We start from the raw sequence: 27,769 nt of genomic DNA, 5'->3' as shown, positions 1-27,769 counted from the left end.
CCAGTTACCTTGAGAGGTAGTGAGTGCTCCAATACTGGAGGCATTGAAGACAAACTTAGACAACCACCTGGCAGATCTCCTTTGATTTGTATTCCTGCACTGAGCAGGGGGTTGGACTTGATGGCCTTATAGGCCCCTTCCAACTTCACTCTTCTGTGATTCTATTATTTGTTCACACCATATTTCAGGCGATTTTCTTTCTGTTGTAGATTTTGAAAACAAACTAAAGTTTATTACAAAAGAAGTAACACACTATACTTAGATTTGAGTAGTATTGGCTTACTGTTCTGGCTGTTTTTTTTTAAAAACTAATGTTTCTTATACTATAGAAATGAAAAAGAAACTGTATTGTTTAAAGCCAATATGCTTTTAAAAATGTTATGAACAACAGTAATGAGTTACTTTTTAAAAACTGAAACAACTAAACTGCCTTTTAAAGTAGTGTTCTAAGCTCTGTTACCTCAGAAATGTATTATGGAGTTTTTCTTTCCAAAATGGTGTTTACTTTGTTAGGCCAAGACAAGGTCTTGCTGCCCCATTTCAAAAAATCAGGTTTCAGAAATAACTTGATCAGATTTCTTCATTGTTTTTTTCTCTCCATGTCACTGTTTTTTATCCATGTTCTCTTTTTGTCCAAACATATCTCTGTAAGATTTTAGGATAATGGGGTGGGCAATTTTATAGTTTTTATATTTTTCTTTTGCATATTTTTCTTTTTCTTTTGCAATATTTTTCTTATATTTTTTTCTTTTTCTCTATTGCCTTGAGGCTTTCTTCATCTATATTCAGTCTGAACCTGCACTGTAGTTTAATATATTATGTGTTAAATTCTTTCCATTCTTTCTTCTTTACCTTTAACTCATCAGCCTGAAAATCTGCTGTATTACAGTCTGGATGAAGACTCCAAGATTATGATCAGCGACTTTGGCCTATCAAAGATAGAGGGTTCAGGCACTGTCATGTCTACGGCCTGTGGGACTCCTGGTTATGTGGGTGAGCTCCAAACGTTGTCTCCCCCCTCCTCATTTGCAGACAATAGGAAATAGCAAAGAAAACTTGGTGTGTTCATACAGCCAAAACCTCTGTTCATGAAGGTAGGATTACACCATCGCTATACTTTAACCCAGTCTTATGGGGCCCAAGATATGGGAAAAGAACCTCCCATTTAGTGTTGATCTGTAATGCTCTCCCTAGTGCTCCCATCTTCCTGCAGTCTAGCAAAACAAGTTGCCAAGACAGATCTCAGAGGGTTAAAGAGGAAATAAGGCCTCATTTTCAGTGGGGTGGTAAATTCACGGGTGGGCCAAACCATTTTGTGTCAGCTCCCTCCATACAGAGCTAGCATGCTGGAGAACCCGTCTCTTTGACTTGCTAGCTGACGGTGTGTGCCCGGATGTTACAGAGAACATTCAGCCTGTCGTGAAGTCTGAAAGAATGTAGCTCATTCCCATTTTCAGTCTCGGCGAGAACTAAGCTTACATTCAACCACCAGATTTAAGTCTATACAGCAGGAGGGAAAGTGCCTTTGATCTTGAAGCCTGTATCACTATCCTAACAAGCCAGACAAGGTTGGAGGAAGAGCGTTGCCCCTACTCTTGGCTTCTCTGTGAGAAGAATAAATGAAATTTCATGGGGATTCACCGTGGGGGAGGGGAACAGATGCGGTTAAGCTCCCTTACAAGTCAGATTCTGGCTTCAAACCTGCAGGCTGGTGTTTTCCCTCTCCCCACCATAATGGTCTGTGATGAAACTTAAAAGGAATGAAATCAGGGGTGTTGCAGAGGATAAGGAAAAAGGTTGGAGCAAGGTACAGCTGGCTGGCTGGATAGCTCAGTGGTTTAGGTATCTGGCTTGGGGAGCCAGAGTTTGGGAGTTCAATTCCTCACTGGGCCTCCAGGGAGAAGAGCCAGCCTGGGTGGCTTTTGGGCAAGCGCCCCTCCCCCCCCAGAAGTAAATCACTTCTTCTCTACCTAGGAAATATTGTCTATTATTATTAAGGTATAGCTGGCCAGTTGGCTATTTAGCTCACCTTCCTTTTGAGCCAGGCCTGAAAATTGTCCTGGGAAGTGAGGAAGGTAGCCTATAATAAGAAGTGGGATTTATTTATTAATTTGAAACACTTTCTTGCCACACATTTCCTCAGAGAGTACACTCCAGATCCCATCATTCCCTATCATTGGCCATGTTTTCTGAAGCTGACAAGAGCTGAAGTTAGCCTGGAGGACTAACGGTTTGCCCATAGCTGCCTTAAAAGAAACTTCCTGAGGCAAGGCTTATATTTGGCAATAGAGATGACATGAGGGCCCGTGGGATCCTTCAGCCTGTAATGGTCACATTCTTTTTTTCTTTCTTTCTTCCCCAATCCTCCTGGTATGATCCAGCTCCTGAGGTGTTGGCGCAGAAACCTTACAGCAAGGCTGTGGACTGCTGGTCAATTGGAGTCATCGCCTATATCTTGTATGTATCAAGTTGAAATGGCAGAAAAAGAGGCAAATGGAGGGAGGTGCATTCTCTCTCCAGTCCTTTCTGGATGCTTCTCTTCCCCCCCCCCCATGGGAGTCCCAGTGATGTTTGACACACAGCCTTTGTCTGTCTTGGCTGACTTTAGCAGCACATTAATGTGCCTGCTTGTCAATTCCTTTTTTCCCCTCTCATATGGCTTGGGAAGGTTTCTCGTATGGACACTCTTTTTGGAATATGGAGAACTAGAAATTTCACTTTTTCTGCCCAGACCATGACTTCTTTCTCATGAGTTGCCTGCACCTGTTCAAACCTGCGATGTGATCTTCTGCACTGCTGCAAAAGGGTTGGATTGTCACCCCCTGCTGCAAAAGATGTTCCTGGATCTTTCTTACAAATATCTTTGGGAGACGTTTATCAAATGCTACTGTGAGATAGAGGGATGCTTGAGGAACCTGTTTTTCCAAATTTTGAAACCTGTGCCATTCTAGACTGAAGTTTGAGCCTGCTTTTGAGATAAAATATATTGTAAAAGACAGATTGAGTATATTGTGCAGATTTTTATTTTTTTATATTTTTTAGGAATAGGTTAATGCAGAAGTGGAACAGAATGTGTTCATGGGTGGACGCACATAAAAAGAGACAGAACAGAAATAGAATAAAGAAATTGCATATTTTTATACTTGTTCTTTTTCCCTTTTCCTTTTCAAAAAGGCATTTATAATGCTTTGTGTGTGTTATGTGCTGCAAAGTCACTTATAAGTTATGCCACCTATGAATTACTTTTTTTCCAAGAGGTCTTATCTTTAACAGCTCTGCTCAAGTCTAAACTAAAACCAGTGGTTTGACTCAGCCCAACTGATGTCAGAGCTTCCTTTTTTCTTGATGCCTCTGACTTTTCCCAGCACTATTGCCTTTCCAGTGAGTCTTCTATCCTCATGATATGCCCAAAGCATGATAGCCTCAGTTTAGTCATTTTCACTCATAGTGAGAGTTTAAGCTTGATGTGATCTGGAACACACTTATTTGTCTTTTTAGCAGTCTGTGGTATCTGTAAGACCACTCTCCGCCACACAAGGGGTTTCAAATGAATCCATTTTCTCCCCTGTCACATTTCTTCATTTTCCAACAATTGAAATATACAGATATTAAAAAAAAATAGCATAGGTATAACATGAAGCTGTACCTATGCCAAGCAATCATCAGAGATAATTAGTTAGCATAAAGCTGGTATTTAAAAATCAGCCCACCCTCTTCTATGATGAGGAGAACGTGACAACCTCTTGCCAACAAGAGGATAACGTTGGGGCTAAGTGAGCTGACAAGCATTATATAGATGGGGGGGGGGCTGGTGGGAAAAGAAAACAACTGTAAATGTCTTTAGTAGATCAATGGAGGGGAGCTTTAGAGGTTGATTTTTAGAGGGACAGGCAGCTACGTGGTGGGAGGGAGGGATGTTCCGACCCTGAAGTCTTGAGCTGCATAGACCTTGACTCCTTCTTTGGTCCACTCTTTTTCTTTAAGGTGGATAAAGGTAATAGGACGTGGTGGCACTCCATGGACGTGGTGGCACTGCGGGCTAAACCACAGAAGCCTGTGCTGCAGGGTCAGAAGACCAAGCAGTCGTAAGATCGAATCCACGTGACGGAGTGAGCTCCCGTCGCTTGTCCCAGCTCCCGCCAACCTAGGGGTTCGAAAGCATGCAAATGCAAGTAGATAAATAGGGACCACCTCGGTGGGAAGGTAACAGTGTTCCGTGTCTAAGTCGCACTGGCCATGTGACCACGGAGGATTGTCTTCGGACAAAACGCTGGCTCTGTGGCTTGGAAATGGGGATGAGCACCGCCCCCTAGAGTCGAACACGACTGGACAAAAATTGTCAAGGGGAACCTTTACTTTTACTCTACCTAACTCACTGAGACTGGGTAGGAAATATTTTGTTTATTTGTTTATTTAATATGTTTTTACCCTGCCTTTTTCCTTAAAAAGGAGCCAAGGTGGCTTTCATCATAGCAGGTTCACTTTTTACCTTGTTGCAGGCATGGTTTCCAGGCAAGGGCCTCAACCCGTCATTGTAGCTTTAATTCCCTCTTTCTAGTCAATGCTGTGCATCTACTCCTCTGCTCTACAGGCCAGAATGTAACCTACTCCCTTTATTTTTCTCCTCTCCCTCTGTGCGTGCCTCATTTCTCCACCCTGGGTTGCTTGTTCCCAGGCTGCATTTCCCCCTCAACCTGATACGTACCCTGAAAAGTCACGCGCACACCTTGTCCCACTCTTTCCCCTCAGATTGTGTGGCTATCCCCCATTCTACGATGAGAACGACACAAAGCTCTTTGAGCAAATCCTGAAGGCCGAATATGAATTTGATTCACCCTATTGGGATGACATCTCAGAATCAGGTGAGAAGAAAGATCTGGTAGCATCTTTGGACACCAGAATCAAGTCGAGTTAGGCTGCGGGTGGTGACGATGCTGATAAACTCACGCTTGGTCACTCACGTTCTTTTCACTCCTAGCCAAAGATTTCATCCGGCATTTAATGGAGAGGGATCCCAAGAAGCGCTTCACCTGTGAGCAAGCACTACAGCACCCATGGTAAGGAGCTCAGATCCCATTCTCCGTTTGGCTTTGAACTAGGCCTGTTCTCTGTTGTCCGTTTGTAAAATGAGAAAATTTGGTAGCAGACTTTCAGGCCTGCTTACCTGAAAGTCAGCCCCATCGAAATCAGAAGGACTCAACAGATATGTACAGAATGGCTCTGCTAATGTCTTATCTCACACGGGACCAAGTGAGCCTCCACCTGTTGTTAAACTGTAACTCATATCTCCCTATCCAGCATTGCTAAAAGTGAGAGAGGATGGCAATTGGAGTCCACTCATATCACAGGTGCCAGAGGTTCCTCATACCTGTCATGGGGCTTGTCATAAGAGTGAATGCAAAAGACACTGGAGCTTTGTGTAGGAAAAGCCCTTGCTTAGCGTTATGCTTTGTATGCAGTGCGCCCCATGTTTCATCTTTGGTTCCTCTAGTTATAGGGGCAGGAGGGCTCAGGGATCAGGAGGAGCCCTGCTAGGATAGGACTTTGGATAACTGATCTTTATTCTTTGTCTTTTAAATGATTTCATCCTGGCAATGATCTAAAATAAGTATTAAAATTACGATGTTTTAAATGATTTTTTTATATTTGTTATATTATGATGTTTTATCATGTGTGTAAGCCGCCCCGAGTAGACTTTGTCTTGGGGGGGCGGGGTAAACATCTAATAAACTAAAGTAAAGTCCAGAGATACAATTAGCCAAATAGACTTGAGGGAGCCCCCGAATGTTGTAAGGCCAGCGGCCACTCCAAATAAGCAAAGTCACTGAGTTTACTATCTAACATGGGGTTGGGGACCTAAAGAGGTTTGGAGATATGTCCCTCACCCCTGGCCGTGTTAGGTAGGGGTCGTTGACGTTGTAGGCCAAAACATCTGGAGGGCCCAAGGGTTCCACAGACTTGACCTAAAATGCATCTTTCCCACATTGCGTAAGATCCTGAAATCCAGAGTCAGAAATAAGTTGGTTACACCTCTTAGTGGCAGGGTTAGGAAGATCGTTGCCATGGCCCCAAAAAGAGGGTTGGGAGGCACAGCTCTTCAGATGTTGTGCCACTCCTATGAGCACTAGCCAGCTCAGCCATGGAGGGAGGAGACCTTATGGGAATTTCAGCCCAAGGTCAAGCATCGGTTTGTAATTTAATTGATTTTTTTTGCATAAAACCAACATAGAAAGGGTTTGACAGTGTTATCATATATTTGGCTGTTGTGGGTTTTTCGGGCTCTTTGGCTGTGTTCTGAAGATGGTTCTTATTTATTTATTTTTATTTATTTATTCCATTTATACCCCACCTATCTGTTTGTCGCGAACACTCTAGGCGGCTTACAACATAACATATAAAACAAGCATATATATAACATAATTAACATAATTAGAAAAAAAAGAAAGAAAAATTTTCTCCATGAGAACAAGATAAATTATAACAGATAAGAAGAGAAGAAAAATTAAGAATTAACTGGGAGGGGGGAAAGGCCTGCCTAAATATCCATGTTTTCAGTTGTTTTTTAAAACTCTCCAGCGAGGGAGCTGCGCGAATCTCCGGAGATAAGTTGTTCTTCCTAGCGTTTCGCCAGTCTCTGTGGCCGGCATCTTCAGAGGACAGCACTCTGTGCTCTGGTGTAGTTGGCTTGGTAGTGCAGTATTTATGGCTGTGAGATAGGCTTTTGTCTTTTTCTGTAGATGGGTGATGCTGGCCACAGAGACTGGCGAAACGTTAGGAAGAACAACCTTCAGAACATGGCCAAAGAGCCTGAAAAACCCACAACAACCATTAGATCCCGGCTGTGAAAGCCTTCGGAAATACATATCATATATTTGTCTAGTTTTAATTGATTGATCGATTGATTGATTGATTGATTGATTGATTGATTAATATGCCGCCCACTCTACCCCAAAGGTCTCTAGTTGTGGGTCTAGACCACGTTTACCTGATAGAATGTGAAAGTACAAGGAGAGATGGAAAATAACGACTTTTTGAAAAACAATAATAATGTTTCTGTGACTCTTGTACTGTCGATAGGCTGGTTTCTTTATCCCCATAATGTCTAAATTGTACATTTGTACATAAAACAACCACAGATCTCCAGTAAAGGCTGTTCCAAGCTTTGGGAAAACAGAAGGCTATTTTTATATATTTATTTTGTACAGTTAATTTTGTGTGGATAATTCAAGTGTCCAGCTGCTGATAGCAAACAAAACAGAAGCTAGAGAGATCAGTTTCCTTGAATTCAGTGTAAATCTTGATACTGTACCTTTCCTACATGTTTTTAGATACATTGTTTATAAGAACCATTTTGATTTCCTTTTCTGCCCAGGATTGCTGGTGACACTGCATTGGATAAGAACATCCATCAGTCAGTGAGTGAGCAGATAAAAAAGAATTTTGCCAAGAGCAAGTGGAAAGTAAGTATAACTCTTGCAACGAAGTAGGTGTGGCTCGTGGAAGACAGGAGGGCCTGGGGTCACAAAGAGTCACGACTTCACAGCTAAACAACAACAGGAGTGGCTTATGAAGTGTGAGATGTAAATCAGTGCCTGCTCAAATTAAAGTTACAATTGTGAGTGCAAAATCTCTGTTGGCTAGAATGTTCCTGTTTTTGTTGTCTGCTTCTGAATTGCATTAATATTCATAAGGTGATTCGTATGCACCTTTTGGAACGTATCTCTAGTCTATAGACCTGCAGTGGTTTTCTATACCAGGTTAACAGTCTCACTTGTCCTCACAGAATCCGGGGAACATCTCATTGGTTGAGGGTGTTGGGAGGACCCTCAGGAGAATTCCCCTTTAGCCTTTTCAGACTGTGCTTTTCCAAATGCTTTGAGCAGAGAGAACAACATTATTTGGATCAGTCTACCCCAAGCCTGAACCCTCCAGATGGACTGGTTGTAAATCCCCTGCATCGCCAGTCAGCTTGGCCACTGGCATGATGGGAGTTGTAGTCCAGCACATTTGAAGGGCACCAGATGAAGGAAGAAGGGTGTATAGATAACACTTCTGGTGACAGGTGTTTGCTGACCATCCTTTCTCAATGGCCAGAGTGAGTGGGAAAAGAACAAAGCCATTAATTATTTTAGTGCTTTGCTAGAGTCTCCTCTATTTTAATGCCTCTTTCTTTGTGTGTGTGTGTGTGTGTGTTTGTGCTCCCTTTCTGTGTAGCAAGCCTTCAATGCAACTGCTGTGGTAAGGCATATGAGGAAGCTACAGCTTGGAACCAGCCTAGAGGGACCTGGACAAGCCATGCAGGAAAGCAACGGTGAGAAGTCGGGAGCACCCTGGGTGGAGGGAGTGGCATATTCTCCACGGTGTTGGGGAATGACATCAGGAGAAAGCTGAATACCGTGGTACCTCGACTTGTGAACTTAATCTGTATTGGAATTAAGTTCCCATGTCGAAAAGTTCGTAAGTCGAGTCAAACTTTCCCATTGGTATGCATTGAAAACCATTTAATCCATACCTGCTGTTTTTCGTTCTTAAGTTGAGGCGCCGTTCTTAAGTCGAAGCATTAGTTCCCATAGGAACTAATGCAAAGCCGGTTAATCCGTATCTACCACTAGGGGGCGATTTAAAAAAATTTTTTTCTTCTTCTTTTGACCCAAGGTGAACTTAGGTCAAAAAAGGGCAGAAAAGTGTTTTTTTTTTTTTTTTTCTTTTGGTTTGTAAGTCGAGGCTCTGTTCGCAGGTTGAAGTGACTTTTTGCGAACGGAGCCATTCGTAACTCGAATCGTTCGCAAGTAAGGACATCTGCAAGTCAAGGTACCACTCAGTATCTCACTATTTCACCTTTGAATCCTGATGTCAAATATGGAGGCAATGTCATTCATAGCAGAGTTTGATAACTATCATTTATTTTATTTTCTGGAATATTTATGTCTCATGCTAAATCTGGAGGTCTCTGGGTAAGACACTGTAAATAGTAGAAACCAATCCAAATTGAATATAATTAATAAGAATAAAGAGAAGACAAAAATGTGTTCAATTTGTATCCTGCCTATCTCCCCAAAAGTGGACCCAAGATGGCTTACGGCATAATTGAAATAAAAGTACAGTTTTAAACATATCCATAATCCAAAAAGCCAGAACCAAGCCATGGTAACTGGAGATATGAAGTTTAGGAAGTTTTAAATTTGGTTCCAGAACAAGGTCAATTTAAATGATAAGCAAGCCTCTGTAATGGAATACCACAGTAAAGAATGTCTTCATTTTATTTAACATTTGATCTATGCAGTTTCTAATTGTTGACCCTTGATGTGATGGTGCTAAATACCAGATCTGATATTGATTTTACAGTAGGATTCCCGTATCCGCTGGGGATTGGTTCTAAGCCCCCAGTGAATATTGAAGACTGTGGATAATAAAGAACTCTCATTCTTACTCTCACAGACACTTGTGGTGTTAAAGGGGAAAAATATTTTCACATGCATTAACAGAACTGGTCACTAGAGGGCGAGAGAGACCATGCTATGTAGTCTTTGTAAACAAGTGTACATAGCATGGTCTCTGGTTCCATCTAGTGTCCAGTTCTGGTAATATATGTGAAAATATTTTTTCTATTTTAAAAAAATATTTTAAATATTTTCAGACTGTGAGTACTGATCTTGTGAAGGGGGTCATACTGTACTTTAATTTTTTTGCACTTCGAACCTTAGTACCTTGTTTCCCCAAAAATAAGACAGGGTCTTATATTAATTTTTGCTCCAAAATGCATTAGGGCTTATTTTCAGGGGATGTTGTTGTTGTTGTTGTTGTTAACAATAATTCATCTTCTGGTTGCTGCACAGTGGTGGAGAGCGGGGTTTCACTTAACTGGCTTATGTTTTGGTTAGGGCTTATATTACGAGCATCCTGAAAAATCATACTAGGGCTTATTTTCAGGTTAGGTCTTATTTTTGGGGAAACAGAGTAGCAAATCTGAAATCAGTGGCAGATGCTAAATCCTCAATGCTCAACCCCAGTCCCATCCCTGGCTCCCTACTGTAGATTTCCTCTCCACATAGCATGTTGTTGGATCATGGGGCATGTTTTAGCAGTTTCCAAGGCCTGTGGATCAGTAAGAACACAGTGGCTTGTTTTAGAATTGTATCCTTCAATTATATTTCTCTTTGTACAAGTTGTGTGATGTTTGGTCATTGTGATAATTATTTTAAGCCTAGTAAGCATTTGATGTGTTTTGGGTATTATTAGTTGGCCAAGCATCCCATTATGATGTTTTGGGTGATGTTTCTCCTTAAATTTTGATGATGACCCAAAGTCTATGGTTGTAACATGGGATTTGTTTCTCTTGTTTATAGACCCCCTTTCCCAATAAGGGGACTTAAAGTGGCTTTACTTTGTTGCTAGTGATAATACAGCGTGCTTACTGCTGAATCCAGCCCTAACAGACCTTTTCTTCTTTTGTCTGCTTCAGGCTCCCCATCCAGTAGCAGTGAGGAATCTTTGGAGGATGGTTCTCACCACCAAACTCGGGACTGAATGTTCTCCACTGGACAGATGGCAGTGCCAGCACCAACTCATCGTTGTTGGGTGGGCTGTTCCAAGCCCAGCTCTCTCCCACGTTGCCACAGACAGTGCCAAGGAGGGGTCTGGGGGGTTGCCACCTCGTCCCTCCTAGCAAAGTGTGGTCGAGCCCCTTAGCGCAGAGGGGCCGAAGGCTTTCCCTTGACCAGGCACACCCTCCTGAACGCATTGGGGGGGCGGGGAGAGTGGAGGTGATCTTTCATCATCCACCCAGTTCTCGGAGGAGATCCTTTCCTCTCTCGTTAAGGTTTCCCTCTGGACACAACCCAACAGGATGTGTCTCTGCCTGGCCTCTATTCACCCTTTAGCCTAAGCCAAAAAGACGGTCTTCTTCCTTACCCCAACATGTGGATAATGTGCCCCTTTTCCTCACCTCCCCATTTCCCAAAAAAACACCTGGTGGGGCCATTCAGGCCTTTTGCACACAGCCGCTGAAGGTGGGGCTTGATCTCTAGATGGAGACGTGTCTGTGGAGCCTGAAGGATCCTCTCCCATCAGTGGACTAACAAAGGCCCTCATTCATCCCATGCACTTCAGACGAGACCTCCTCGGTAAGGGCTCACAGTACTTGCAGCCCCAGAGGGATACCCAGGCACGGACTGCAGGGGGAAAGGATGCCGCTTTGTTTGCAGAGATGGCGGTCCTCAGACTCGCCCTGGGGGTGCCCCTCCAGCTGTCAGGGCTTGGAGGTCCCCCACAAGGGACCACATTGCTTTGCTGGGGGACCCCCTAGGCCTCTTCTGAGGTCCTTTGACTGTCAGCGGAGGGAAGCCTAATTTTAAAAAGTTACGGTTGGGGTTAAAAACACCACAACTGCCCTCAAGAGGCACACGTTTCTCTTCTAGTTGGCAGTGGGTGGAAAACAGCTGTCCAGTTTTTCCATGTGTTTCAGAGGTTGAAATGGAGAGCTAGCCTGCTTGGAGGGCCACCTCTTGGCCATTGCCTAGATCTGGAGCAATTCTGCAACTGTTTTGTTTTCTTTTGTTTTTAAATGGTGGGTGTTTTTTTTTTGGTGGGGACAAAGGGAAGAAAAAGTGCACATAGGCACACAGGCATATTTGGTCTTTTTCTAACAGCCTGCATAAAATAGATGGCGAGTGCAAGGCCGAGGCCCGTCTCCTTGTTACAGGAAGTGACTCACCCCCTCCAGCGTTCAACTGACCGGTCCATCTGCCACACCAGTGCAATGCCAGGTCCACAGCCTGGGTGAAAAATCTCATTGTGGGACTTCTCTTTTAAAATAATAACAATAACCTTGGTTTATCTTCACCCAGTCTAACCCTGGCACCACCCATTCATTGGGCAGAACCAGGATCTTTCTTGCTGCCTACTCTCTCTTTTCCTTGCTCTTCTGTTGGACCTGGAAGCTTAACAGTTCTTCATTTTGCTCTGTTGTCCTCTCTGGTTTCGCATACTGTTGGTTCAAGAGGAACTTTCTAACTTGAAGTTTCTATTTTGCTGCTTGTTCTTGTATTAAAAAAAAGAAAAGAAAAAAAAAGGAAGCATGCATGGCTTTATCTGGCCCATGGATGTGATAGGCTGGAAGAAAAGGCAGAAGCTACCATGACTCTCTCAGCAACCAAACGTGGGAGTCGTTGTGCAGACACAGTGGCTGAAAAAAAATGGGCTAGATATAAGAACTGTAGAAGACAACCCACTGTTGCTTGTTATTTATTATTCTTGACAACAGCACTTAGAAATTGGTTAAACACTTTATAAAAGGATTAAAAATAAATAGGTCTCTGCCCAAAGCAGCTTACAGTCTAGAAGTAATCAGGATAAAAGGAAGCAGGGTGACTAAAGGGAGTATCAGGGTTTGCTGGAACTGCAGACAATACAAACACTGGCCACGAGCCAGCCCAATGTGGTGTGCTTTCTAAAATTCCCACTCCTTTTGACAAGGAGAGTCAAGCACATCTTTAAGCCCTTCCGCTCCAATCAGCAAATGTTAAAAAGCTTTGGCTGCAGCCCACCCACAGTTTTGGGTTGTTATACAGACAAAATTTGAACCTTCATTATAGAAACAAATTGAAAGGATGTGAGAAAAGGAGATTGAGGGATAAAACGTTAAGTTGCTGAGCCTCAGTAATACACTGGAGAACAGCCTTCAGGACATAAAGGGAAGCAAGAGAAAATGATGTTTGATATACATGAATATACAAACACTCTGGGATGGAGGAAGAGGGCCTATTTTTACAAGGCTAAGAAATAAAGGCATTTTTAAGAGGCGCTTCTCAGCAGCTGGAATGGGCACGGCGGCATCAAACTAGCAGTGAGGTCAAAGTACCTTTCAGGATGATCCTTGTTTAGCAATGGGTTTTAATAACTCAAGAGTAGCTGTTCCAAACACTGAGCAACCAGCAAATATCCTAGAGCTCTCATCTCTACATAGATTGCAGATTTCAGGTTCTCATTTAAAGAAAAATCTAAAGCACAGACCTGTCCACACAGGAAGCTGGATGCGACCTGCGGCAACAGCTTTGCATTTACAGTTGTACATTGCCACATTGCATATAAATGAAAGGGAAGGCTGTGAAATAAAAGCATAACCTCTCTCACACCACTTTCAAATATATATTTCCCCCTCCTTTCAATATCCGTGACATCTTGGCCAACATTCTGACCACAGTGAGAGTTAGGCTGAGGAGACCCAACTAGCTTGAGGTGTGGGAAGGGGGGAACGTGGCGACCCTTTACTGCTAGTCGTGCTGCCCACCTCACACTGTCACAGGGTCTAGCTGAGTGTTTAATTAGACCGTGTGTAATGCCACTTCTGAAGTGAGGTAACCGTTCCATCTTTTAGTCCGAACTTTAAATGTATGGCCCAGGTTTTGGTAGGGAGGGAATGGGCCTGAGAGAGAGAGAGAGAGAGAGAGAGAGAAATGGTCTATTCTACGCTATAATACTGTATCACCAAAGCAAAGGACGGAAACAACAAGAAAAGCATTCTATATTACATGGCTGCTACACATCAAGTTTATATCACAAAGAAACCCCTGGGGGGAAGGAGAGCGGAGGAAACATCCAGGAAAAGTGGCTCATTTAGGTGTGCCAAACACAAAACTCCTCAGACTTTCTTCAACAGCTCTGACGGTGCCCCGTTTTCAGGGTGGAGGTTTCTCTCTGACTCCAGCCCTGCAGCAGAAGTAGTTTTTGACTCGCCAGATACATACATACACACACACACACAAACATGATAGCGAAGATAAAGAGGAATTATTATGTTAAGGTAGAATAGCTGCTCCGGGCAACTTTGGCACAGCGGAGTTTGGCGTCTGTATCTGAAGCTTCCTGGTATTTTCTCAGATCAGCACAAAAGAGAACCTGGAAAGGGAAGGAAAGGCAGCCCGAATTAGGAGCATGTTGACAGAGGGAGGCCTGAAGAAGAGCGTGACCTATGGGTTAGAGCACAGGGGGATTATCAAGGGGTTAATATGCCCTCTTGAAAAGACGGGGCCCTTGAGGGGGCTCAGAGGATGCCAACGTGCCTGTGCGCCTGTGCGGTGGGACTCATTTGCCCATTTGTAATTTCTCACAAGGAAGGCCACTAAAGGGTCACAAGGTGGGTGCAGATGTTTGAGAGTGCAAGCATACCTCAATGTTCCCTTGGGGCCAGCTGAAAATGTTTCGCTACCTCAAACAAAGAATAAGAGGGCACCCTATTCCCTCAAATCCATATGCATACATGATAACGACTGGCCTTTGTGTTTTCAGCACTGGCCCCAGGATAAGGCCTTCAACCCCCTGAGGGCAGATGGCTTTTTCAGGGGTCAAGGAGCCATTTAGAGGTGCTTGCCTCACTCTGCCTGGCGGCAGGGCTGCTCCTGTTCTCGTGCAGAGCAGTCTTCAAAAACAACGACAACAACAAGCAGGCAAATGGTCCTTAGTTCTTAACTGAGACAAGCTGGGTGTCTTTTGGGGAGTAAAGTTGTCTAGAAAGAAAGTAAATATAAATGACAGAATTTTGAGTGTGGTCAGATGGGCATTTATCCCACTGTTTGGTCTACTTCAGGGACAGACTGGTTCGCTCTTTTTTTGGTGATCACACAATGTAACTGCCGGAGTGAACCAAATTGTCCCCTGAGGATTCCTACCCTCACCTTTCTGACCCCCTGTCAGGGGCTTCTACTTTCCGAGTGTGAGTTTGATCCATGTCCAGCAGACCAAACAGACCAAGAAGGGAGCCTTAAGCTGTCGAGGCTCCTTCACCTGTCAGTTGGCTGTATCGTGAAGCAAGCCACTTCAGGATATCGGCAAACTGAAAAATCATCTGCTGCTGAGCTGAGGGACAGGAGAACTGATGTTATTTTATAAATAAGCTGATGCTGATATGCTGATCATGAAAAATGAGTTGCCTTGTCTGAAGAGCCAGTCAAGAAATCACCCCCTGTTTTTCATTTAATCCTTTAAGACAAAACAAAGATATATTTTTTTACATTTTTTGTAAGTGATGCAGCACATCAGGCTTGGTCTACAAGAATTTTTTTAAAAAAATCACTTCTCCTCCTCTGCCAAGGAGCAGAGAACATCTTCAATTTGTTGGTATTCTGAAGTGGATTTAACCACTTCACAATATTGGAAATTCAAACTGGAAGGAGCCAGACCGAACAGGGTCACTTGATATGCCACTTAGATGTCAGGATCACACCAAATGGCATATCACCTCATTAACTGATCTCAGGTGACCCTACTTAGCCTGCTCCTAGAGTACCGGTGAAGACAAGCTTCTGTCTACACAAAGCTGGATAAACGGCAGCCATCTAACCATTTTGCCCATTCCTGGTACATACAGACAGAAGGAAATAACTTTTTCATAAAACCCAAAATCAATTTGTAGCATTTGCTGCCCCCAAACAGAACAATATCCATTAGCATAGGAGATGTGAGGCAGGACTGGATAAAAAAAAATCATGGAAGAAAATCACTAAGCTTAGGATCAGAATTTCTGATCAGGATATCTGGGAAGAGGCTTCATCCACAAGTGAGATGAGGTCTCTGGATATACAAGGAATATTGAGATTTGCAGAAGTAATTCAAATTAAACAAAGCAATAAATGAAGGAACACCCTCAAGAAACAATAAAAGCAGACTGCACCTCTGTTTCCTTACACTGCGCAGGGGGAAAAGTGGGGGTTTCATTTAAAAAGTAAAATCGGAGGAGGAAACGAGAATGCAGAAGGAAGGATGGATAGAGAAATGGGAGACGCACAGGTTGTGAACGTTACTTTTTTAACATATAGATCTAGGATCCCACAGGGTAAGGTTCTAAGGACGCTGAACTGTTTACCTCAGATTAGCTCCTGCACTTGAACAATGTAACTGCAAGTCAAGTGTGGGAAATCTGTGGCACTCCAAATGCCCCTATTAGGTCTCAGCAGAAAATGACCCACAGTGAAGGGGAAAAAAAACCAATCTCAGTAACATCTGAAGAGCCTCAGATTGCCGATAACGAGCACAAGGGATAACTGTAGGTCCCGCTCTTGTATCTCACTACCCACAACGCCCACAGTCAGCAGAGCAGGACAAAAGGGATTCAAACACATTTCTCACCGCTTGTGCCCATCCAGCGTATGGTCCCCACAGGCTCCGGAAGAAGTTCCCTGGAAGAAGAGCAACCAAGGAGCAGTCAGCTTATGAGGCAGTTGCAAAGGAGCAAAGTTGATTTGCCTTGACATTCGAGTACAGCCTGCGAGAGTGATCTTTGGGTCAACAATGGAACTCCCACCATTGCGGGATTCACAGAGCTGCAGCTTAAAAAATGAATTTTCCCCAAGCTCTGCTAAAAAGCCAATGTTTTATTTTATCCTAATATAAACCATTACACAATTATATTTTACATTGGACAGAATCCTACTGGACTGTCACCACGGTGGAAGGGCAAGGGTATAAACTGCAAGGGTGAACCGCTGCCGGCTAAGAAGATGCTGCTGCTTCTGTCTCTCATTGCGTGCCAGTCGCGTGAGCTGGTGAGCAGCAAGGGACATACAGGGCAGCTTGTTAACTAGCGGAAATTTACTGCTGTACTTGTGCCGCTGCAACAAACCGATTGGATCCTACTCATCATTCTAGTCAGACACACGTAGGAAGGTGAAAAAAAGGGCAGAAGCAAATGGCTTGAGACCAGCTGCAGCCCACCATGCCCCAAGGAGCACTGCCCCCCAAAGCCTTTTGCTATTGCTGCTCCCAGACTCTGGAACTCCCTCCCACTGGAGGCTAGACTGGCCCCATCTTTATTCTCCTTCTGCAAGCAGATGAAGACCTTTCTCTCCAGGCGAGCTTTCCCTCAGTGAATGGCTGCTGAGTGGGTTTTTAAAAAAGGGATTGTTGTACTCTCTGGCATTTAATGCATTTTGGTATTATATTCATTAAAATCCTTTTAGTATTGTATATGCACTGTTACTAGCTTAAATGCTGTTTTTTTATTTAATGTAAGCCGCCTTACGTCCTTTTTAAGGAGAAAGGCAGGTTAAAAATATTTTAAATAAACCCCCCAAAAATGTTTGTCCCCTTAGGACTCATTTGAGGAGTAAATGAATCTTACTTTTTTCACACAGCGACACATAGAACTGTGGAATTCACTTCCTCAGGATGTGAGTTTAAGTGGCTTTAGAAAAAGATGAAGATTGATTTCTAGAGGCTGACGCAACCGATAGCTGCTCGTTATATGCAACTTTCAAGAAAACAACTACTGAAGAAAACAGAAGCGTAAGAAGCTATCTTCTGCCAAGCCATACCTTGAGTCCATTTAACTCAGGGGTTCCTATCCTTGGGTCACCCAGGTGTTCTTGGGCTGCAATTCCCAGAAACCTCCACTACCAGATGTGCGAGCTGGGGTTTCTGGGAGTTGCAGTCCAAGAACACCTGGGTGACCCAAGTTTGGGAAACACAGATCTAATTTATCAAATGGAATGGACACCATCTCTCCAGGACTCCAGGCGGCCGTATCTGGAGATGTGAGCACAACCTTGAGCTTTCCACATGCAAAAACATTTGCTCTACCATCAACCAAGCTCCTACAGTGGAACCTCTACTTAAGAACTTAATCCGTTTTGGAATGGTGTTCTTAAGTTGAAATGTTCTTAAGTTGAAGCAAGATTTCCCATAGGAATGGACTGAAAACCAATTAATCCGTTCTGGCTGTTTTTTTGTTATGTAGAGGTGTTCGTACATTGAAGCATTAGTTCCCATAGGAACTAATGCAAAGCTGGTTAATATGTACTCTACCACTAGGGGAGAATTTTGTTTTAACCTAAGATGACCTAAGGTTAAAAAAAGAGCAGGAAAGTTTTTTTTTCCTGTTCTTATCTTGGATTTCTGTTCTCAAGTAGAAGCAACATTTAGCAAATGGAGCTGTTCTTAAGTTGGATTGTTCTTAAGTAGGGACGTTCTTAAGTAGAGACCCCACTGTATCTCTTAATAACGGTGGGAGAGGGCTACTGCCTTCACACCCTGCTCAGGGGTTTCTCTTGGACATCTGGTCAGTTGCTATGGCAACAAAAGGGTGGATCAGACAGGCCTTTGACTGATCTATGAGGATTGTTGTTCTGTTTTTAGGTATATTTTCTGGAACTGCCCCTGAGATGCAATAGCCAACTCTGTTCCTGTCTGAAAGTTGTGCCTTTGAAACTCGAATGTTCAAATACTGAACATTCGAAGATACAGCAACTAGGGGATACAGCAACTAGCATGAGAAACTAGACCTCAGTTGTGAAATGTGAACAGTCTGAAGCCATGTGCTGAACAAAAAAGGCAGGAAGAGGCAACGCTGTGTGATGTTCTGGCTGATCCCAATCACAGCCTCCCACCCCTCTTCAACCATTCAGCCCTCACCGATCTCTCGATGCACCCGCTCGGTCACGCTACGGGCCCCCATGCCCAGCTCTTGGCCATAGTACCGCTTGGCAACCTGCCATATATGGGTGTCCACTGGCACCGCCTCGGTCTTGTCCAGCGACATGAGACACACACAATCAGCCACCTGAAAGAGAAGCCGAGGCAGTGAGTGTCTCACAACAACGGTCCTTGGTCTCTCACCCTCCCCCGCTCCCCACAAGAAAACAGTGATACTGTAATTGCCCACGGCAAGTTCAACCCAGCCCTTCATGAGAACGTCATTTCCACCACCCCCTCTCATATACACAAAACACACACACACCCCACATATGGTCGCCACCCTCTTGAACTCAGTTGATCTCCGCTTTAGCAGAGTTAAGTGATCCAGGTTACACTCACCTTGGCTCCCACCCCGGGAAGGGTGCACAAGGCGTGCCGAGCCTGCTCGTAAGGGACGGCACGCAACTGCTGCAGGCCCGCAGCGCCCCCGAGAGTTTTCAGGACGGCACGGGCACTCTCACTAACAAACCGTGCCCGATACCCAAAACCCAGATCCCTCAGCCGGGCTTCTGTGTCAGCTCCTGCAACAGGTTACCCAAAGAAGGATCATTTCCTTTAGAAGAAACACGGATCACCAAAGAAGAGAAGAAAAGCATGTGGTCTAGAAAAATACCCTGAAACCTAGTGCATCACCAGTCAATGAATCACTCACGTTAAAGAATATAAAAGGTACAGCACAAGCTACAGGAAGCCGGGTATCAGGAAAAACTTCCTAACTGTTAGAGCAGTACGACAACGGAACCCAATTATGTCAGGAGGTGGGGAGCACTCCAACACTGGAGGCATTCAAGAGAAAAGTAGACAGCCCTCTGTCAGGTCTGCTTATTACATGGATTCCTGCCTTGAGCAAGGGGTTGGACTTGATGGCCTTAGAGGCCCTCTCCATCTCAGTTATTCTATGATTCTATCCTTTTAGATCAACTATGGAGATGACAAAGGAGCAGAGTCATTGTCCTATCTTTTGTGTCTCAGGAACTGGATTACCATCCAAGCAAGCGCAGGCTGAAATAAACCTGTTCGTCTTAAAGGAGTCTCAGTTCCAAAGCTTTTTTTTTTGTTTCATGTTTATTATACCTGTTGAAACCCTGCTGCCTCTTTGACCATTGTGCTATTTGTATTTCACATTCCAGAAACAAATTCCTCAGGACTCCTAGGCTGATTGAGGGCTTTCGGATGTTGTAGTCCAATACACAAGAGACCCCACCAGGTCATGGGAGAAAGGATAGCTCAGTTCCTATGCATGCCATGCCATGCCTTGCTGCTTCACTCCAGGTTTGTGTGAATAAGGCACAACCACCTGTGATTTCCAAAATCCTCCTGCTGGCTAATTATGAGAGGAAAGGGATTGGTGCCGAGCAAATTCACATACTTTGCCCCACAATTCAATGGGTGAATCCTTGTCCCTCAATGCTCTTAGAAAGTTCCAGCAAACCCACTAACCGCCTCCAAAGATTAGGGGACGTTTGGCCACTCAGAGGATTTGTGTGTCAAGTCTCAGAAGCCTCAGGCAGTACGACTGGACATTGTGGGACTTAACACCCTATTACATCCGGAGGGTCAAGGGTTCCCCATACATACCCTAGAGCAGTGGTTCTCAATCCACAGAATGTAAAGTTTTCATAACAGTGGCAGCTCCCGAGTTGCAGAATGCTCTCCCTTGGGAGGCCAGGTTGGCTCCCTCCCTTTTATCATTTTGCCCTCCGTTAAAGACCTGCCTTTTCAGGCAGGCTTTTAATAATTACAACTTGAGTCCCCGGATACTAGATTTTTATTTATTTATTTATTTATTTATTTATTTATTTATTCAATTTATATGCCGCCCAAACTACCCAGAGGTCTCTGGGCGGCTTACAATAATTAAAATTCAATTGTTCTCCGGTGTGGGTTTTTTAATGCTTTTTAAAAAATTGTTATTGTATGATGAATTAATTGCTTTTAAAATATTGTAAGTTTAATCGTTTTTTAACTTTGTAAGCATTGCCACTTGTTTTAATTTTCTGAGCTGCCTTGGGTCCCCTTCACTCGGAGGAAGGTGATCTAAAAATGAACCAAATAAGCAGAAGAGGAATTAAAGCAGGGCTGAAGAAAACTGTGGCCCAGCCAGATGGGAATGGGAGCCTAAAATCACCAGAAGGCCCACAGACTCTTCAGCCCTGATTTTGACACCCAGGAGAAACGGAATGCAGCAGGCACCACAGAATCCAAGAGAGTCTCGTAAGACTGGCAAATAGAACTGGCCCTGACCAAAGACCTCCCTCCAAGATTTACAAAACACTGAACAGAAGTTACCTTTTTAAAAAAATAATCTCAGTAGAGCATCTAGACTTCTCCCAAGCACAAACGCAAATACATACTGCAAAGATTTTCTGACATGTATCTGATTTGGCCCAAAATGCAATATTCTGTGCTCTGCTGCATTCAGGGAGGAAAACAATCGGTGCCAGGTGTTTTTATTTATTAATGGTTAACTTCTTCATGTATTAGTAGTTAGAACAATATATGATTTATTTATTTTTTATTGTTGTAAATCATTCAGAACACTGTAGTGCGTTGCACTAACTGGGCAATATATAAATAAAATAAAATAAACCAGTCCTGCTGAGTTTCAGCTAGATTTCTCCTTGATCTGTTGTGTTCAAAAGTTCTCTCAGAGAACTTAAATACATAAAGTCTCAGAAGTCTTTCATTAAGGTCTTCATTTTATATAGTTTGAATATCATGTCATAGACGTATTATTTATCATTGTGAAAGAACATATGCCATACTCCATATTTTTTTCAATTTTTCCGGTAAAAGCCCCAAAAATGGCTTTGGGGGGGAAAAAAACTACAGTTCTTTTTTTGTGTTTTTCTGTTTTTTTTCCCCCTGGGCCTTTCCATCTCTAGCCTGGAATGGTAACTTCTTTGGACTACAACTCCCAGAATCCTGCAGCCATCTGTCTGGTGGATTTTGGGAGAGGGAGTCCCTAAAAGGAACCCCTCTTCCCCCCCCACCTCTGAGTCTGAGAGCAGCCGTCAAGAACATCCTTACCGGCCATTGCCTGCAGGGAGGGAAAGGCATGGTATGTTTTGGTGTCCAGTTGACAGAGGCGGCGCCCAAAGGCCTGGCACAGGTGCTGAATCATGTTGGTGATGCGGGACAGGTGGTTGTTGGAGGTGCAGATGAAGGAAAAGAGGCACTCCACAGGGTCCTGGCGCAGCACCCGCACCCCTGAGAAGGCAGAAGGAGGCGGTCAACCACACGCCTGGTGGACTCATGAACCCTGAAGCACAGGGACCCTGAGAATAAGCTGAATGGGGTTGCCTCCTCCTCCTCCCTCCAAACACACAGCCAGCTCTCGGCATTCAAGGCGATGTGTATGTCGCTCTGCAGGATTCGTGACCGAATAGTGACACAACCATTGGAATCGAGTGTATTAGGTGTAAAAAAAAAAAGCATAAACATGATGGCCAGGATGCTCTTCCATGATGTCAGGAGTTCCCAGCCTTGGGGAAACCCAGGGGTTCTTGGACTGCAACTCCCAGAGGGCCTTCATCACTAGCTGTGCTGGCTGGGGTGCCTGGGAGTTGCGGTTCAAGAACACCAGGGTTGCTCAAGGCTGGGAAGCCCTGCATCGCGTGATCCCAGATGGGTGATCAATAACTGTTCTCCCTACTCCAGCAGGCTGTCCTTTGCATGTCCAGGCCTGTACTGCTAGCACAACCAAGAGTGTGTGATCAGTTACACAGCAAGGGGCCTGCTTCCGTGGGATGAGGCTTATTTTCAGAAGGAGAGAAAAGAAGCTGAGTAGGACTGCTAGCGGTCAGAGGGTGGGGGCTCTAATACCACCTTATGGCTTCCCATCCATCTTTTTTTCCCCAAATGTATTAAATTGGCAACAGCCAAATCATGTAGCAAGTTCATGGTATGAGCCTGGTGTTTATCCTTAAAGGAATCAGAGATTTCTCTGTGTAACAGAGGTTTGTTTTTTACTGCATCATTTGACTGTATCATTTGTGTGTGACAACGAGGACCAGAATGCTTATTTCTTAAAATAAAAATGGGGGTCAATGAAGAAAAATAGCTGTACCAGCTTGTGTGAAACTGAACACTCTGTGTCACACAACACAGCTCTGAGGCAAGCCTATTGTTGCCAAATAAAGGGCACACCAGACGGAGTCTCCTGTCCCTCTCTTGAAATACGCTGATACTCTGACTTGCACCCTTTCGTTCTTTTCCCGGTAAGAAGACTGCAGGGTGCAGTGGTGACAGTATTGGACTGAGACTCAAGAAAGCTGGCTTCAAAACTCACTGGGTGACCTCCAATCAGTCCCTATCTCCCAGCTTTAACCTCTTCCAGGAGGTTGTTCTGAGCATCAAAATGGAGAAGAGGAAAAGCAATACTGTCTTGAGCTCCATGGAAGAAAAAATAGTACATAAACAGAGCAAATAATAAAACAGGAATAATAATACTCATCTTTAATCAAGCCATCAAGCCCCAGCGACACTCCTTTGCTTTCACCTACCTGGGAACTTCAGAGCGACTTCCCGGAAATGTGAGTCAACGTAAGACCAACCCTGGTACAACGCAGATAAATTTACGTGTAGCTGGAAATAGTCCTGGAGGATCTGTGAGGGAGTCAACCCGTCCATCCCTCGGAGCAGTTCTCCTGACACATGGCTGCCAGAGCGGTCGCTCGTTCCAGGACGACTCGCGTCCGGCTGCGACTGTTTCTTCCCTTTCTTCAACGGTGGTTCAGAGAGGGCCTCTTCCTCCCGGCTGCCCTCTTCTTTCTCCTCATCATGCAGCGTGTACCACAGCTGCTCCTCGGACTGGGTGAGGGTCCAAACCCGTCCTGCTAGCACACCTGTCCAGTAGCCAGGACTGGTTTCGGTCCACCTGTGAGAAACACAAGCCTGCTTAGCAGGAGAGACAGGCCACCGAAAGGGGGAACAGGGAGACAGATGATGACAGATGATGGCTGAGACAGAGAGGACCAAAGTGGTTGGCCCCTGGCCATTTGTTTCTACTGGACGACAAAGCTACCACACACCAGTAAACAGTCAGTGGCTTTCAGGTGAAGTGGAGGATGTAGGCCTTGCTACCACTGTTGAATTAAAACCCAACAGGGTCATCGCAGTCAGCTTCTACAGATTTGGCCACCACCTTTGTCTAAGGTAGCAAAACATTTTGGACCATTTTCGAAAGACAAGCTAAGGGGTCTCCACCTCTCCTTTAGGTCAGTGCCTCAAAACTGTGTCCAGAGGGCAGCAAGGCTAAGCAGAATCTGTAGGGCCTCAAAGCCAACATTTGACCCATCAAGAAATCAAATACTTAATCCAAGTATCTGCATCTGGATACAGGGACCTAGGTATGAAAAGTCTGAGAGAAGCCAACCTATACGGTTGCATCATCAAAGAAACAATGAAAAAGCAATGGCTTCATATACCTCTTGTTCACACACACCTCCATGTAAAGAAAGCTCAGGCACACTGATAAAAGGGCATATACAGTTAATGCAGGGATGTACAACTTTTCAGGCCTTACGGAATGAGTCTGAGGATGGATTGGGACCAAGAGCAGTGCTGCATACACAGGAACACTCATCTTTCTTCACTGAGTGGGATGGGAGAGCCTTTTTTTCTCACCTCCTGACCCAGAGATCCTCCTACAGATCTCTTTCCTGACGAAAGCACATCTCTGTAAAAATGAGATATCCCCAGTATGTGGATAATCACCGCCGGGGTGGGGGTGGGCTGCACACTTGGGAGGAGTGGCATTTAAGACCTTGGGGATGGTTGGGCACTTCTAATAGAGCTACACTGTGCTCTGATCTGCTGTGTACACCCATCTGCACACCGAACCAGGAATGCAGCCTCTCAGCAGCAAATGTTTAAATGTTAGCTTGCTTTCTAATTTCCAGTCCTCCACTGCTGACAAGGAATCAGGCAGAAGATTAGCATTGTTGGTTACTCATACAGACTTCGAGACACTCTCAATGCCTTCCTGTAGCATCCAGTTCCAGACTCTGAAACTCCCCAGCAAACGAGGTCAGTTTGCTCCCTCTTGTTTGTCCTTTGCAAGCCGTGAGAGCTTTCAGCCCCTGAGCTGCTCTAATATTAAAAGAGGATTCAACTGCCTGGTGCAAGCTCAATTTTTTAAAACTGGCAGTTTTTTATATTCAGATTTCATCAAAATCTTGTTTTAAATTCCAAATTTTAATGCAGTTAGCTGCTTGATTGTCAAAGGAAATGTGATATATTAGATGAATAAACACAGCTGTTTTCCACAAGAGAGTCCTTTGGCCTGGTGATGTTACAGCTCCTTAACAAACATAGCTAATGCTCTCTAAGATCAAAGCAAATTCCCCTATACCTACAGATACAGAAAATAATATCAATTTTTCTTACATGTCTGGAACAAGCATGACCAAAGTGTAACAGCTCTTGGGCTACAGTGGTGGGTGGGCTGTGTGAGGACCCACGGGGATCAAAGCACAAGGAGTTATCAGTCAGACAGTAGGGACTCATTTACGAACAAGTGGGTCCTAAATCAAATCTAGCCTGAACCTATCTCTGGAGGCAAAAAAAAAATGTTGAAACTGAAGCTGTCCTACTTCGGGCACATCATGGGAAGAAAGGATTCTCTGGACAACACAACAATGCTGTGAAAGGTGGAAGGCAGCAGGAAAAGAGGAAGACTAACAATGAGATGGATTGACTCTCTACAGAAACCACAGGCTTGCGTGTTACAAGAGCTGAGGAGGGCTGTTGAGGCCAGGGCATTTTGAAGATTGCTCCTTCCCCTAGGGTTATGATATGTCGGAAGCGACTTGATGGCACAACAACAACGATAACAACAATTTTACTCCTCCAGGATCCCTCCCTACGCCCTTTGCAAGGCTTTTTTTTTTGTCTCTTTAGAAACGCAGCAGTGCCACAGCATCGCTCCATCTCCATGCCCAGAAGAGCTGCACCGCCTAACGAGGTTGCAAAAAAAAAAAAAATAGGAGACGGATCGGCCATCATAAGCTAAAGGCAATACGGGAGAGGCCATTCAATCGAGGGCCAGCCTTTCCCGCGCAGGTTGCAGTTCCCGACGAGGAGCCGCGAGGGGGCGCACTAACCGGAAGGTCTGCCCACCGCAGAGCACCAGCTCGAGCCGGAGTTCGGCGCGCGGGCACGGCAGGGAGCGCCAGGGAGTCGCTCGAGGCAGCGGGGCCGGGCGGGAGTTCATGTCGTCCCTTCCTTTCTGCCGCTGCTTCCCGAGGTTGGGAGCGGCGATGCCGAGGCGGCTCCGGCCGCAGCTGCTGAGGCCGCAACAGCCAGCGGCTTGGGCGCGAGACCCGCAGCAGCTTCGAGCTCGCAAAAAAAGAGAAATCACCATAGAGTTGGAGGGAGGGGTCGCGCAGGGATAGACGGAGTCCAGCTCTGGTCTCTCTAGGCTGCGAGAACCACCATAGAGTTGGAGGGAGGGGTCGCGCAGGGGTAGACGGAGTCCAGCGCTGGTCGCTCTAGGCTGCGAGAATCACCATAGAGTTGGAGGAGGGGTCGCGCAGGGGTAGACGGAGTCCAGCGCTTGTCGCTCTAGGCTGCGAGACCCTGCCTTTGTGGCCCAGTGGGGCGGATGTAGTCGCCTGAAAGGGTGTCGAAGCAAGTCTTTCCCGTCTTAAGGGTCAGGCGGGAGAGAGAGATTGGGGGAAGAGGTGCGGGGGGGTTGCCCTGCTCTTGTGAAATACTGTAGTTTCCTAAATGATTAGGTGGAGAAGTGGGTTCCCCCCAACACACACACACCCTTTCCTCTTGCCTGCCTGGACTGTGGTCCCCATGGAAGTTAATACCATCATCACAACAGGAAGAAAGGTTCTTGGGGTAGCCGAAAAATTGACTCACTTTTCTTTTGCCAAAATAAATTTATTTAGCCTTTTACTGTGCTCACGATGCTCTTTTGGCTGCAAGAAGATCTGGATCATCTCTCACAGATATGTAAACATCAAGCTTTGGACTCTTGTCTACAGTGTTTGTGCACCATTCCTCAAAGGGGTGCCCTTAGAGCCGGAGGAATTGGATTTCATCTACGAAAGCTATTTAATTTTTTTAGTGCTCTGATAAAAGGTATCATCCCTTTGTGAAGACTTAATTCAGGTTTCCCTCCTGGAAAATGCCACAATAATTCTGCTAGTCTTTTTTTAAAAAAATCTATTGAATGGCCTGCCATTCTCCCCCACCTCCACCCCCCGTAAAATAAAGCAGAGGCTGGTGTATTTTATAGTAGTAATATTAAATGTCATACACACCTTCTTCATCACTGTTACCAAATATGGCCCATAGGATGCTCTGTTTAGCCTGCTCCTGAAGGCTAACCTTGTTGCTTTCTGTCAGTTGCTGCAATGAGACCTGGCTTTGTGAACCATACATAGGTTATATGGAAGAGTGGTATGTATATGTTATAAAATAAAAAGATCTAGCAATCTAGGCAACTTGCCTATACAGTATATGGAATCATATAGCTAGTAGAGATCCCAAGCGTCATTAAGTTGAGCCCCCTGCAGAAACAGGAAATCTACATCCCTGACATATGGCCAACTTGGTTTCATTTAAAATACCTTCCAGGAGGGCCCACCACATATAAAAGTAGGCTGTTCCAGTGTCACATAGTTTTTAGTGCCGGGAAGTACTTCTGGATGGCTTATTGAAATTATCTTTCTTGTAATTTGGGTCTTGCTTGTAATTTGGATCCTACTCAAAGTTTCAGTCCTACTCTCTGAGGCCACAGAAAACAGTGTGTTCCTTTTTTTTCTTTTTTTTGCTTGACACCTGCTGGAATATTGGGAAATGGCTCTCATATCACCTCAATATTATCTTCTTCAGGCTAAAGATACACAGCTCCCTCAAATGTTCCTCAATAGGGCTTGGTTTCCAGATCCTTGATAGCCGTTTTAAACTGCAGTGCCTAGAACTGGGCACACAGTACTCCAGCAGAGGTCTGAACAACGTTGAGTGGCACTTTTCTTGATCTGAACATTGTACTTCTATTAATGCTGTGTGGCATTAAATTAGCTTTTATAATACAGTATTTCATATTTCAAATAATTTATACTCTGATTCACTTTTAAGTAAAAAGCTCTGCTCATGACCTGAATTCGATTCCAATGGGCTCAGCTTGCTCAAGGTTCACTCAGCCTTCTATCCTTCTGAGGTCGGTACACTGAGTACCCAGCTCACTAGGAGAGGAGGGCAATGCGTAGCCTGCATAATTAAATTGAAAACTGCCTAGAGAGTGCTTTAAGTGCTATGGGGCAGTGTATAAGCAGCACACTTTGCT

General features: G+C 44.6%; 2 protein-coding genes across 3 annotated transcripts in view; one reads left to right on the top strand and one right to left on the bottom strand.

The window, feature by feature from the left end:
- Window positions 1-12,070, top strand: part of CAMK1 (calcium/calmodulin dependent protein kinase I) — a 41,305-nt gene extending 29,235 nt beyond the window's left edge. For both annotated transcript variants that reach the window (XM_072989253.2, XM_072989254.2), the window contains exons 6-12: window positions 867-993; window positions 2,382-2,457; window positions 4,750-4,862; window positions 4,979-5,057; window positions 7,373-7,460; window positions 8,215-8,311; window positions 10,463-12,070. In XM_072989253.2, coding sequence (XP_072845354.1) covers window positions 867-993; window positions 2,382-2,457; window positions 4,750-4,862; window positions 4,979-5,057; window positions 7,373-7,460; window positions 8,215-8,311; window positions 10,463-10,527 — 645 coding nt within the window. In that variant the 3' untranslated portion in view covers window positions 10,528-12,070. The remainder of the gene's footprint in view (window positions 1-866; window positions 994-2,381; window positions 2,458-4,749; window positions 4,863-4,978; window positions 5,058-7,372; window positions 7,461-8,214; window positions 8,312-10,462) is intronic.
- A 160-nt stretch (window positions 12,071-12,230) lies between these two features.
- OGG1 (8-oxoguanine DNA glycosylase) lies at window positions 12,231-25,946 on the bottom strand. Its single transcript, XM_072989256.2, has 7 exons — window positions 25,572-25,946; window positions 22,971-23,344; window positions 21,496-21,675; window positions 18,805-18,986; window positions 18,403-18,550; window positions 16,123-16,172; window positions 12,231-13,896 (listed from the first exon to the last, which is right to left on the bottom strand). Exons 1-7 carry the CDS (start codon window positions 25,829-25,831, stop codon window positions 13,792-13,794), a joined length of 1,299 nt encoding a protein of 432 aa, XP_072845357.2. The 5' UTR covers window positions 25,832-25,946; the 3' UTR covers window positions 12,231-13,791.
- Between the last annotated feature and the right edge of the window lie 1,823 nt (window positions 25,947-27,769).

This window comes from Pogona vitticeps, chromosome 2, assembly GCF_051106095.1.
Source record: "Pogona vitticeps strain Pit_001003342236 chromosome 2, PviZW2.1, whole genome shotgun sequence".
Classification (NCBI taxonomy): domain Eukaryota; kingdom Metazoa; phylum Chordata; class Lepidosauria; order Squamata; family Agamidae; genus Pogona; species Pogona vitticeps.
The sequence above is the reverse complement of the archived record's forward strand: the minus strand, read 5'-3'. Positions and strand labels throughout refer to the sequence as shown.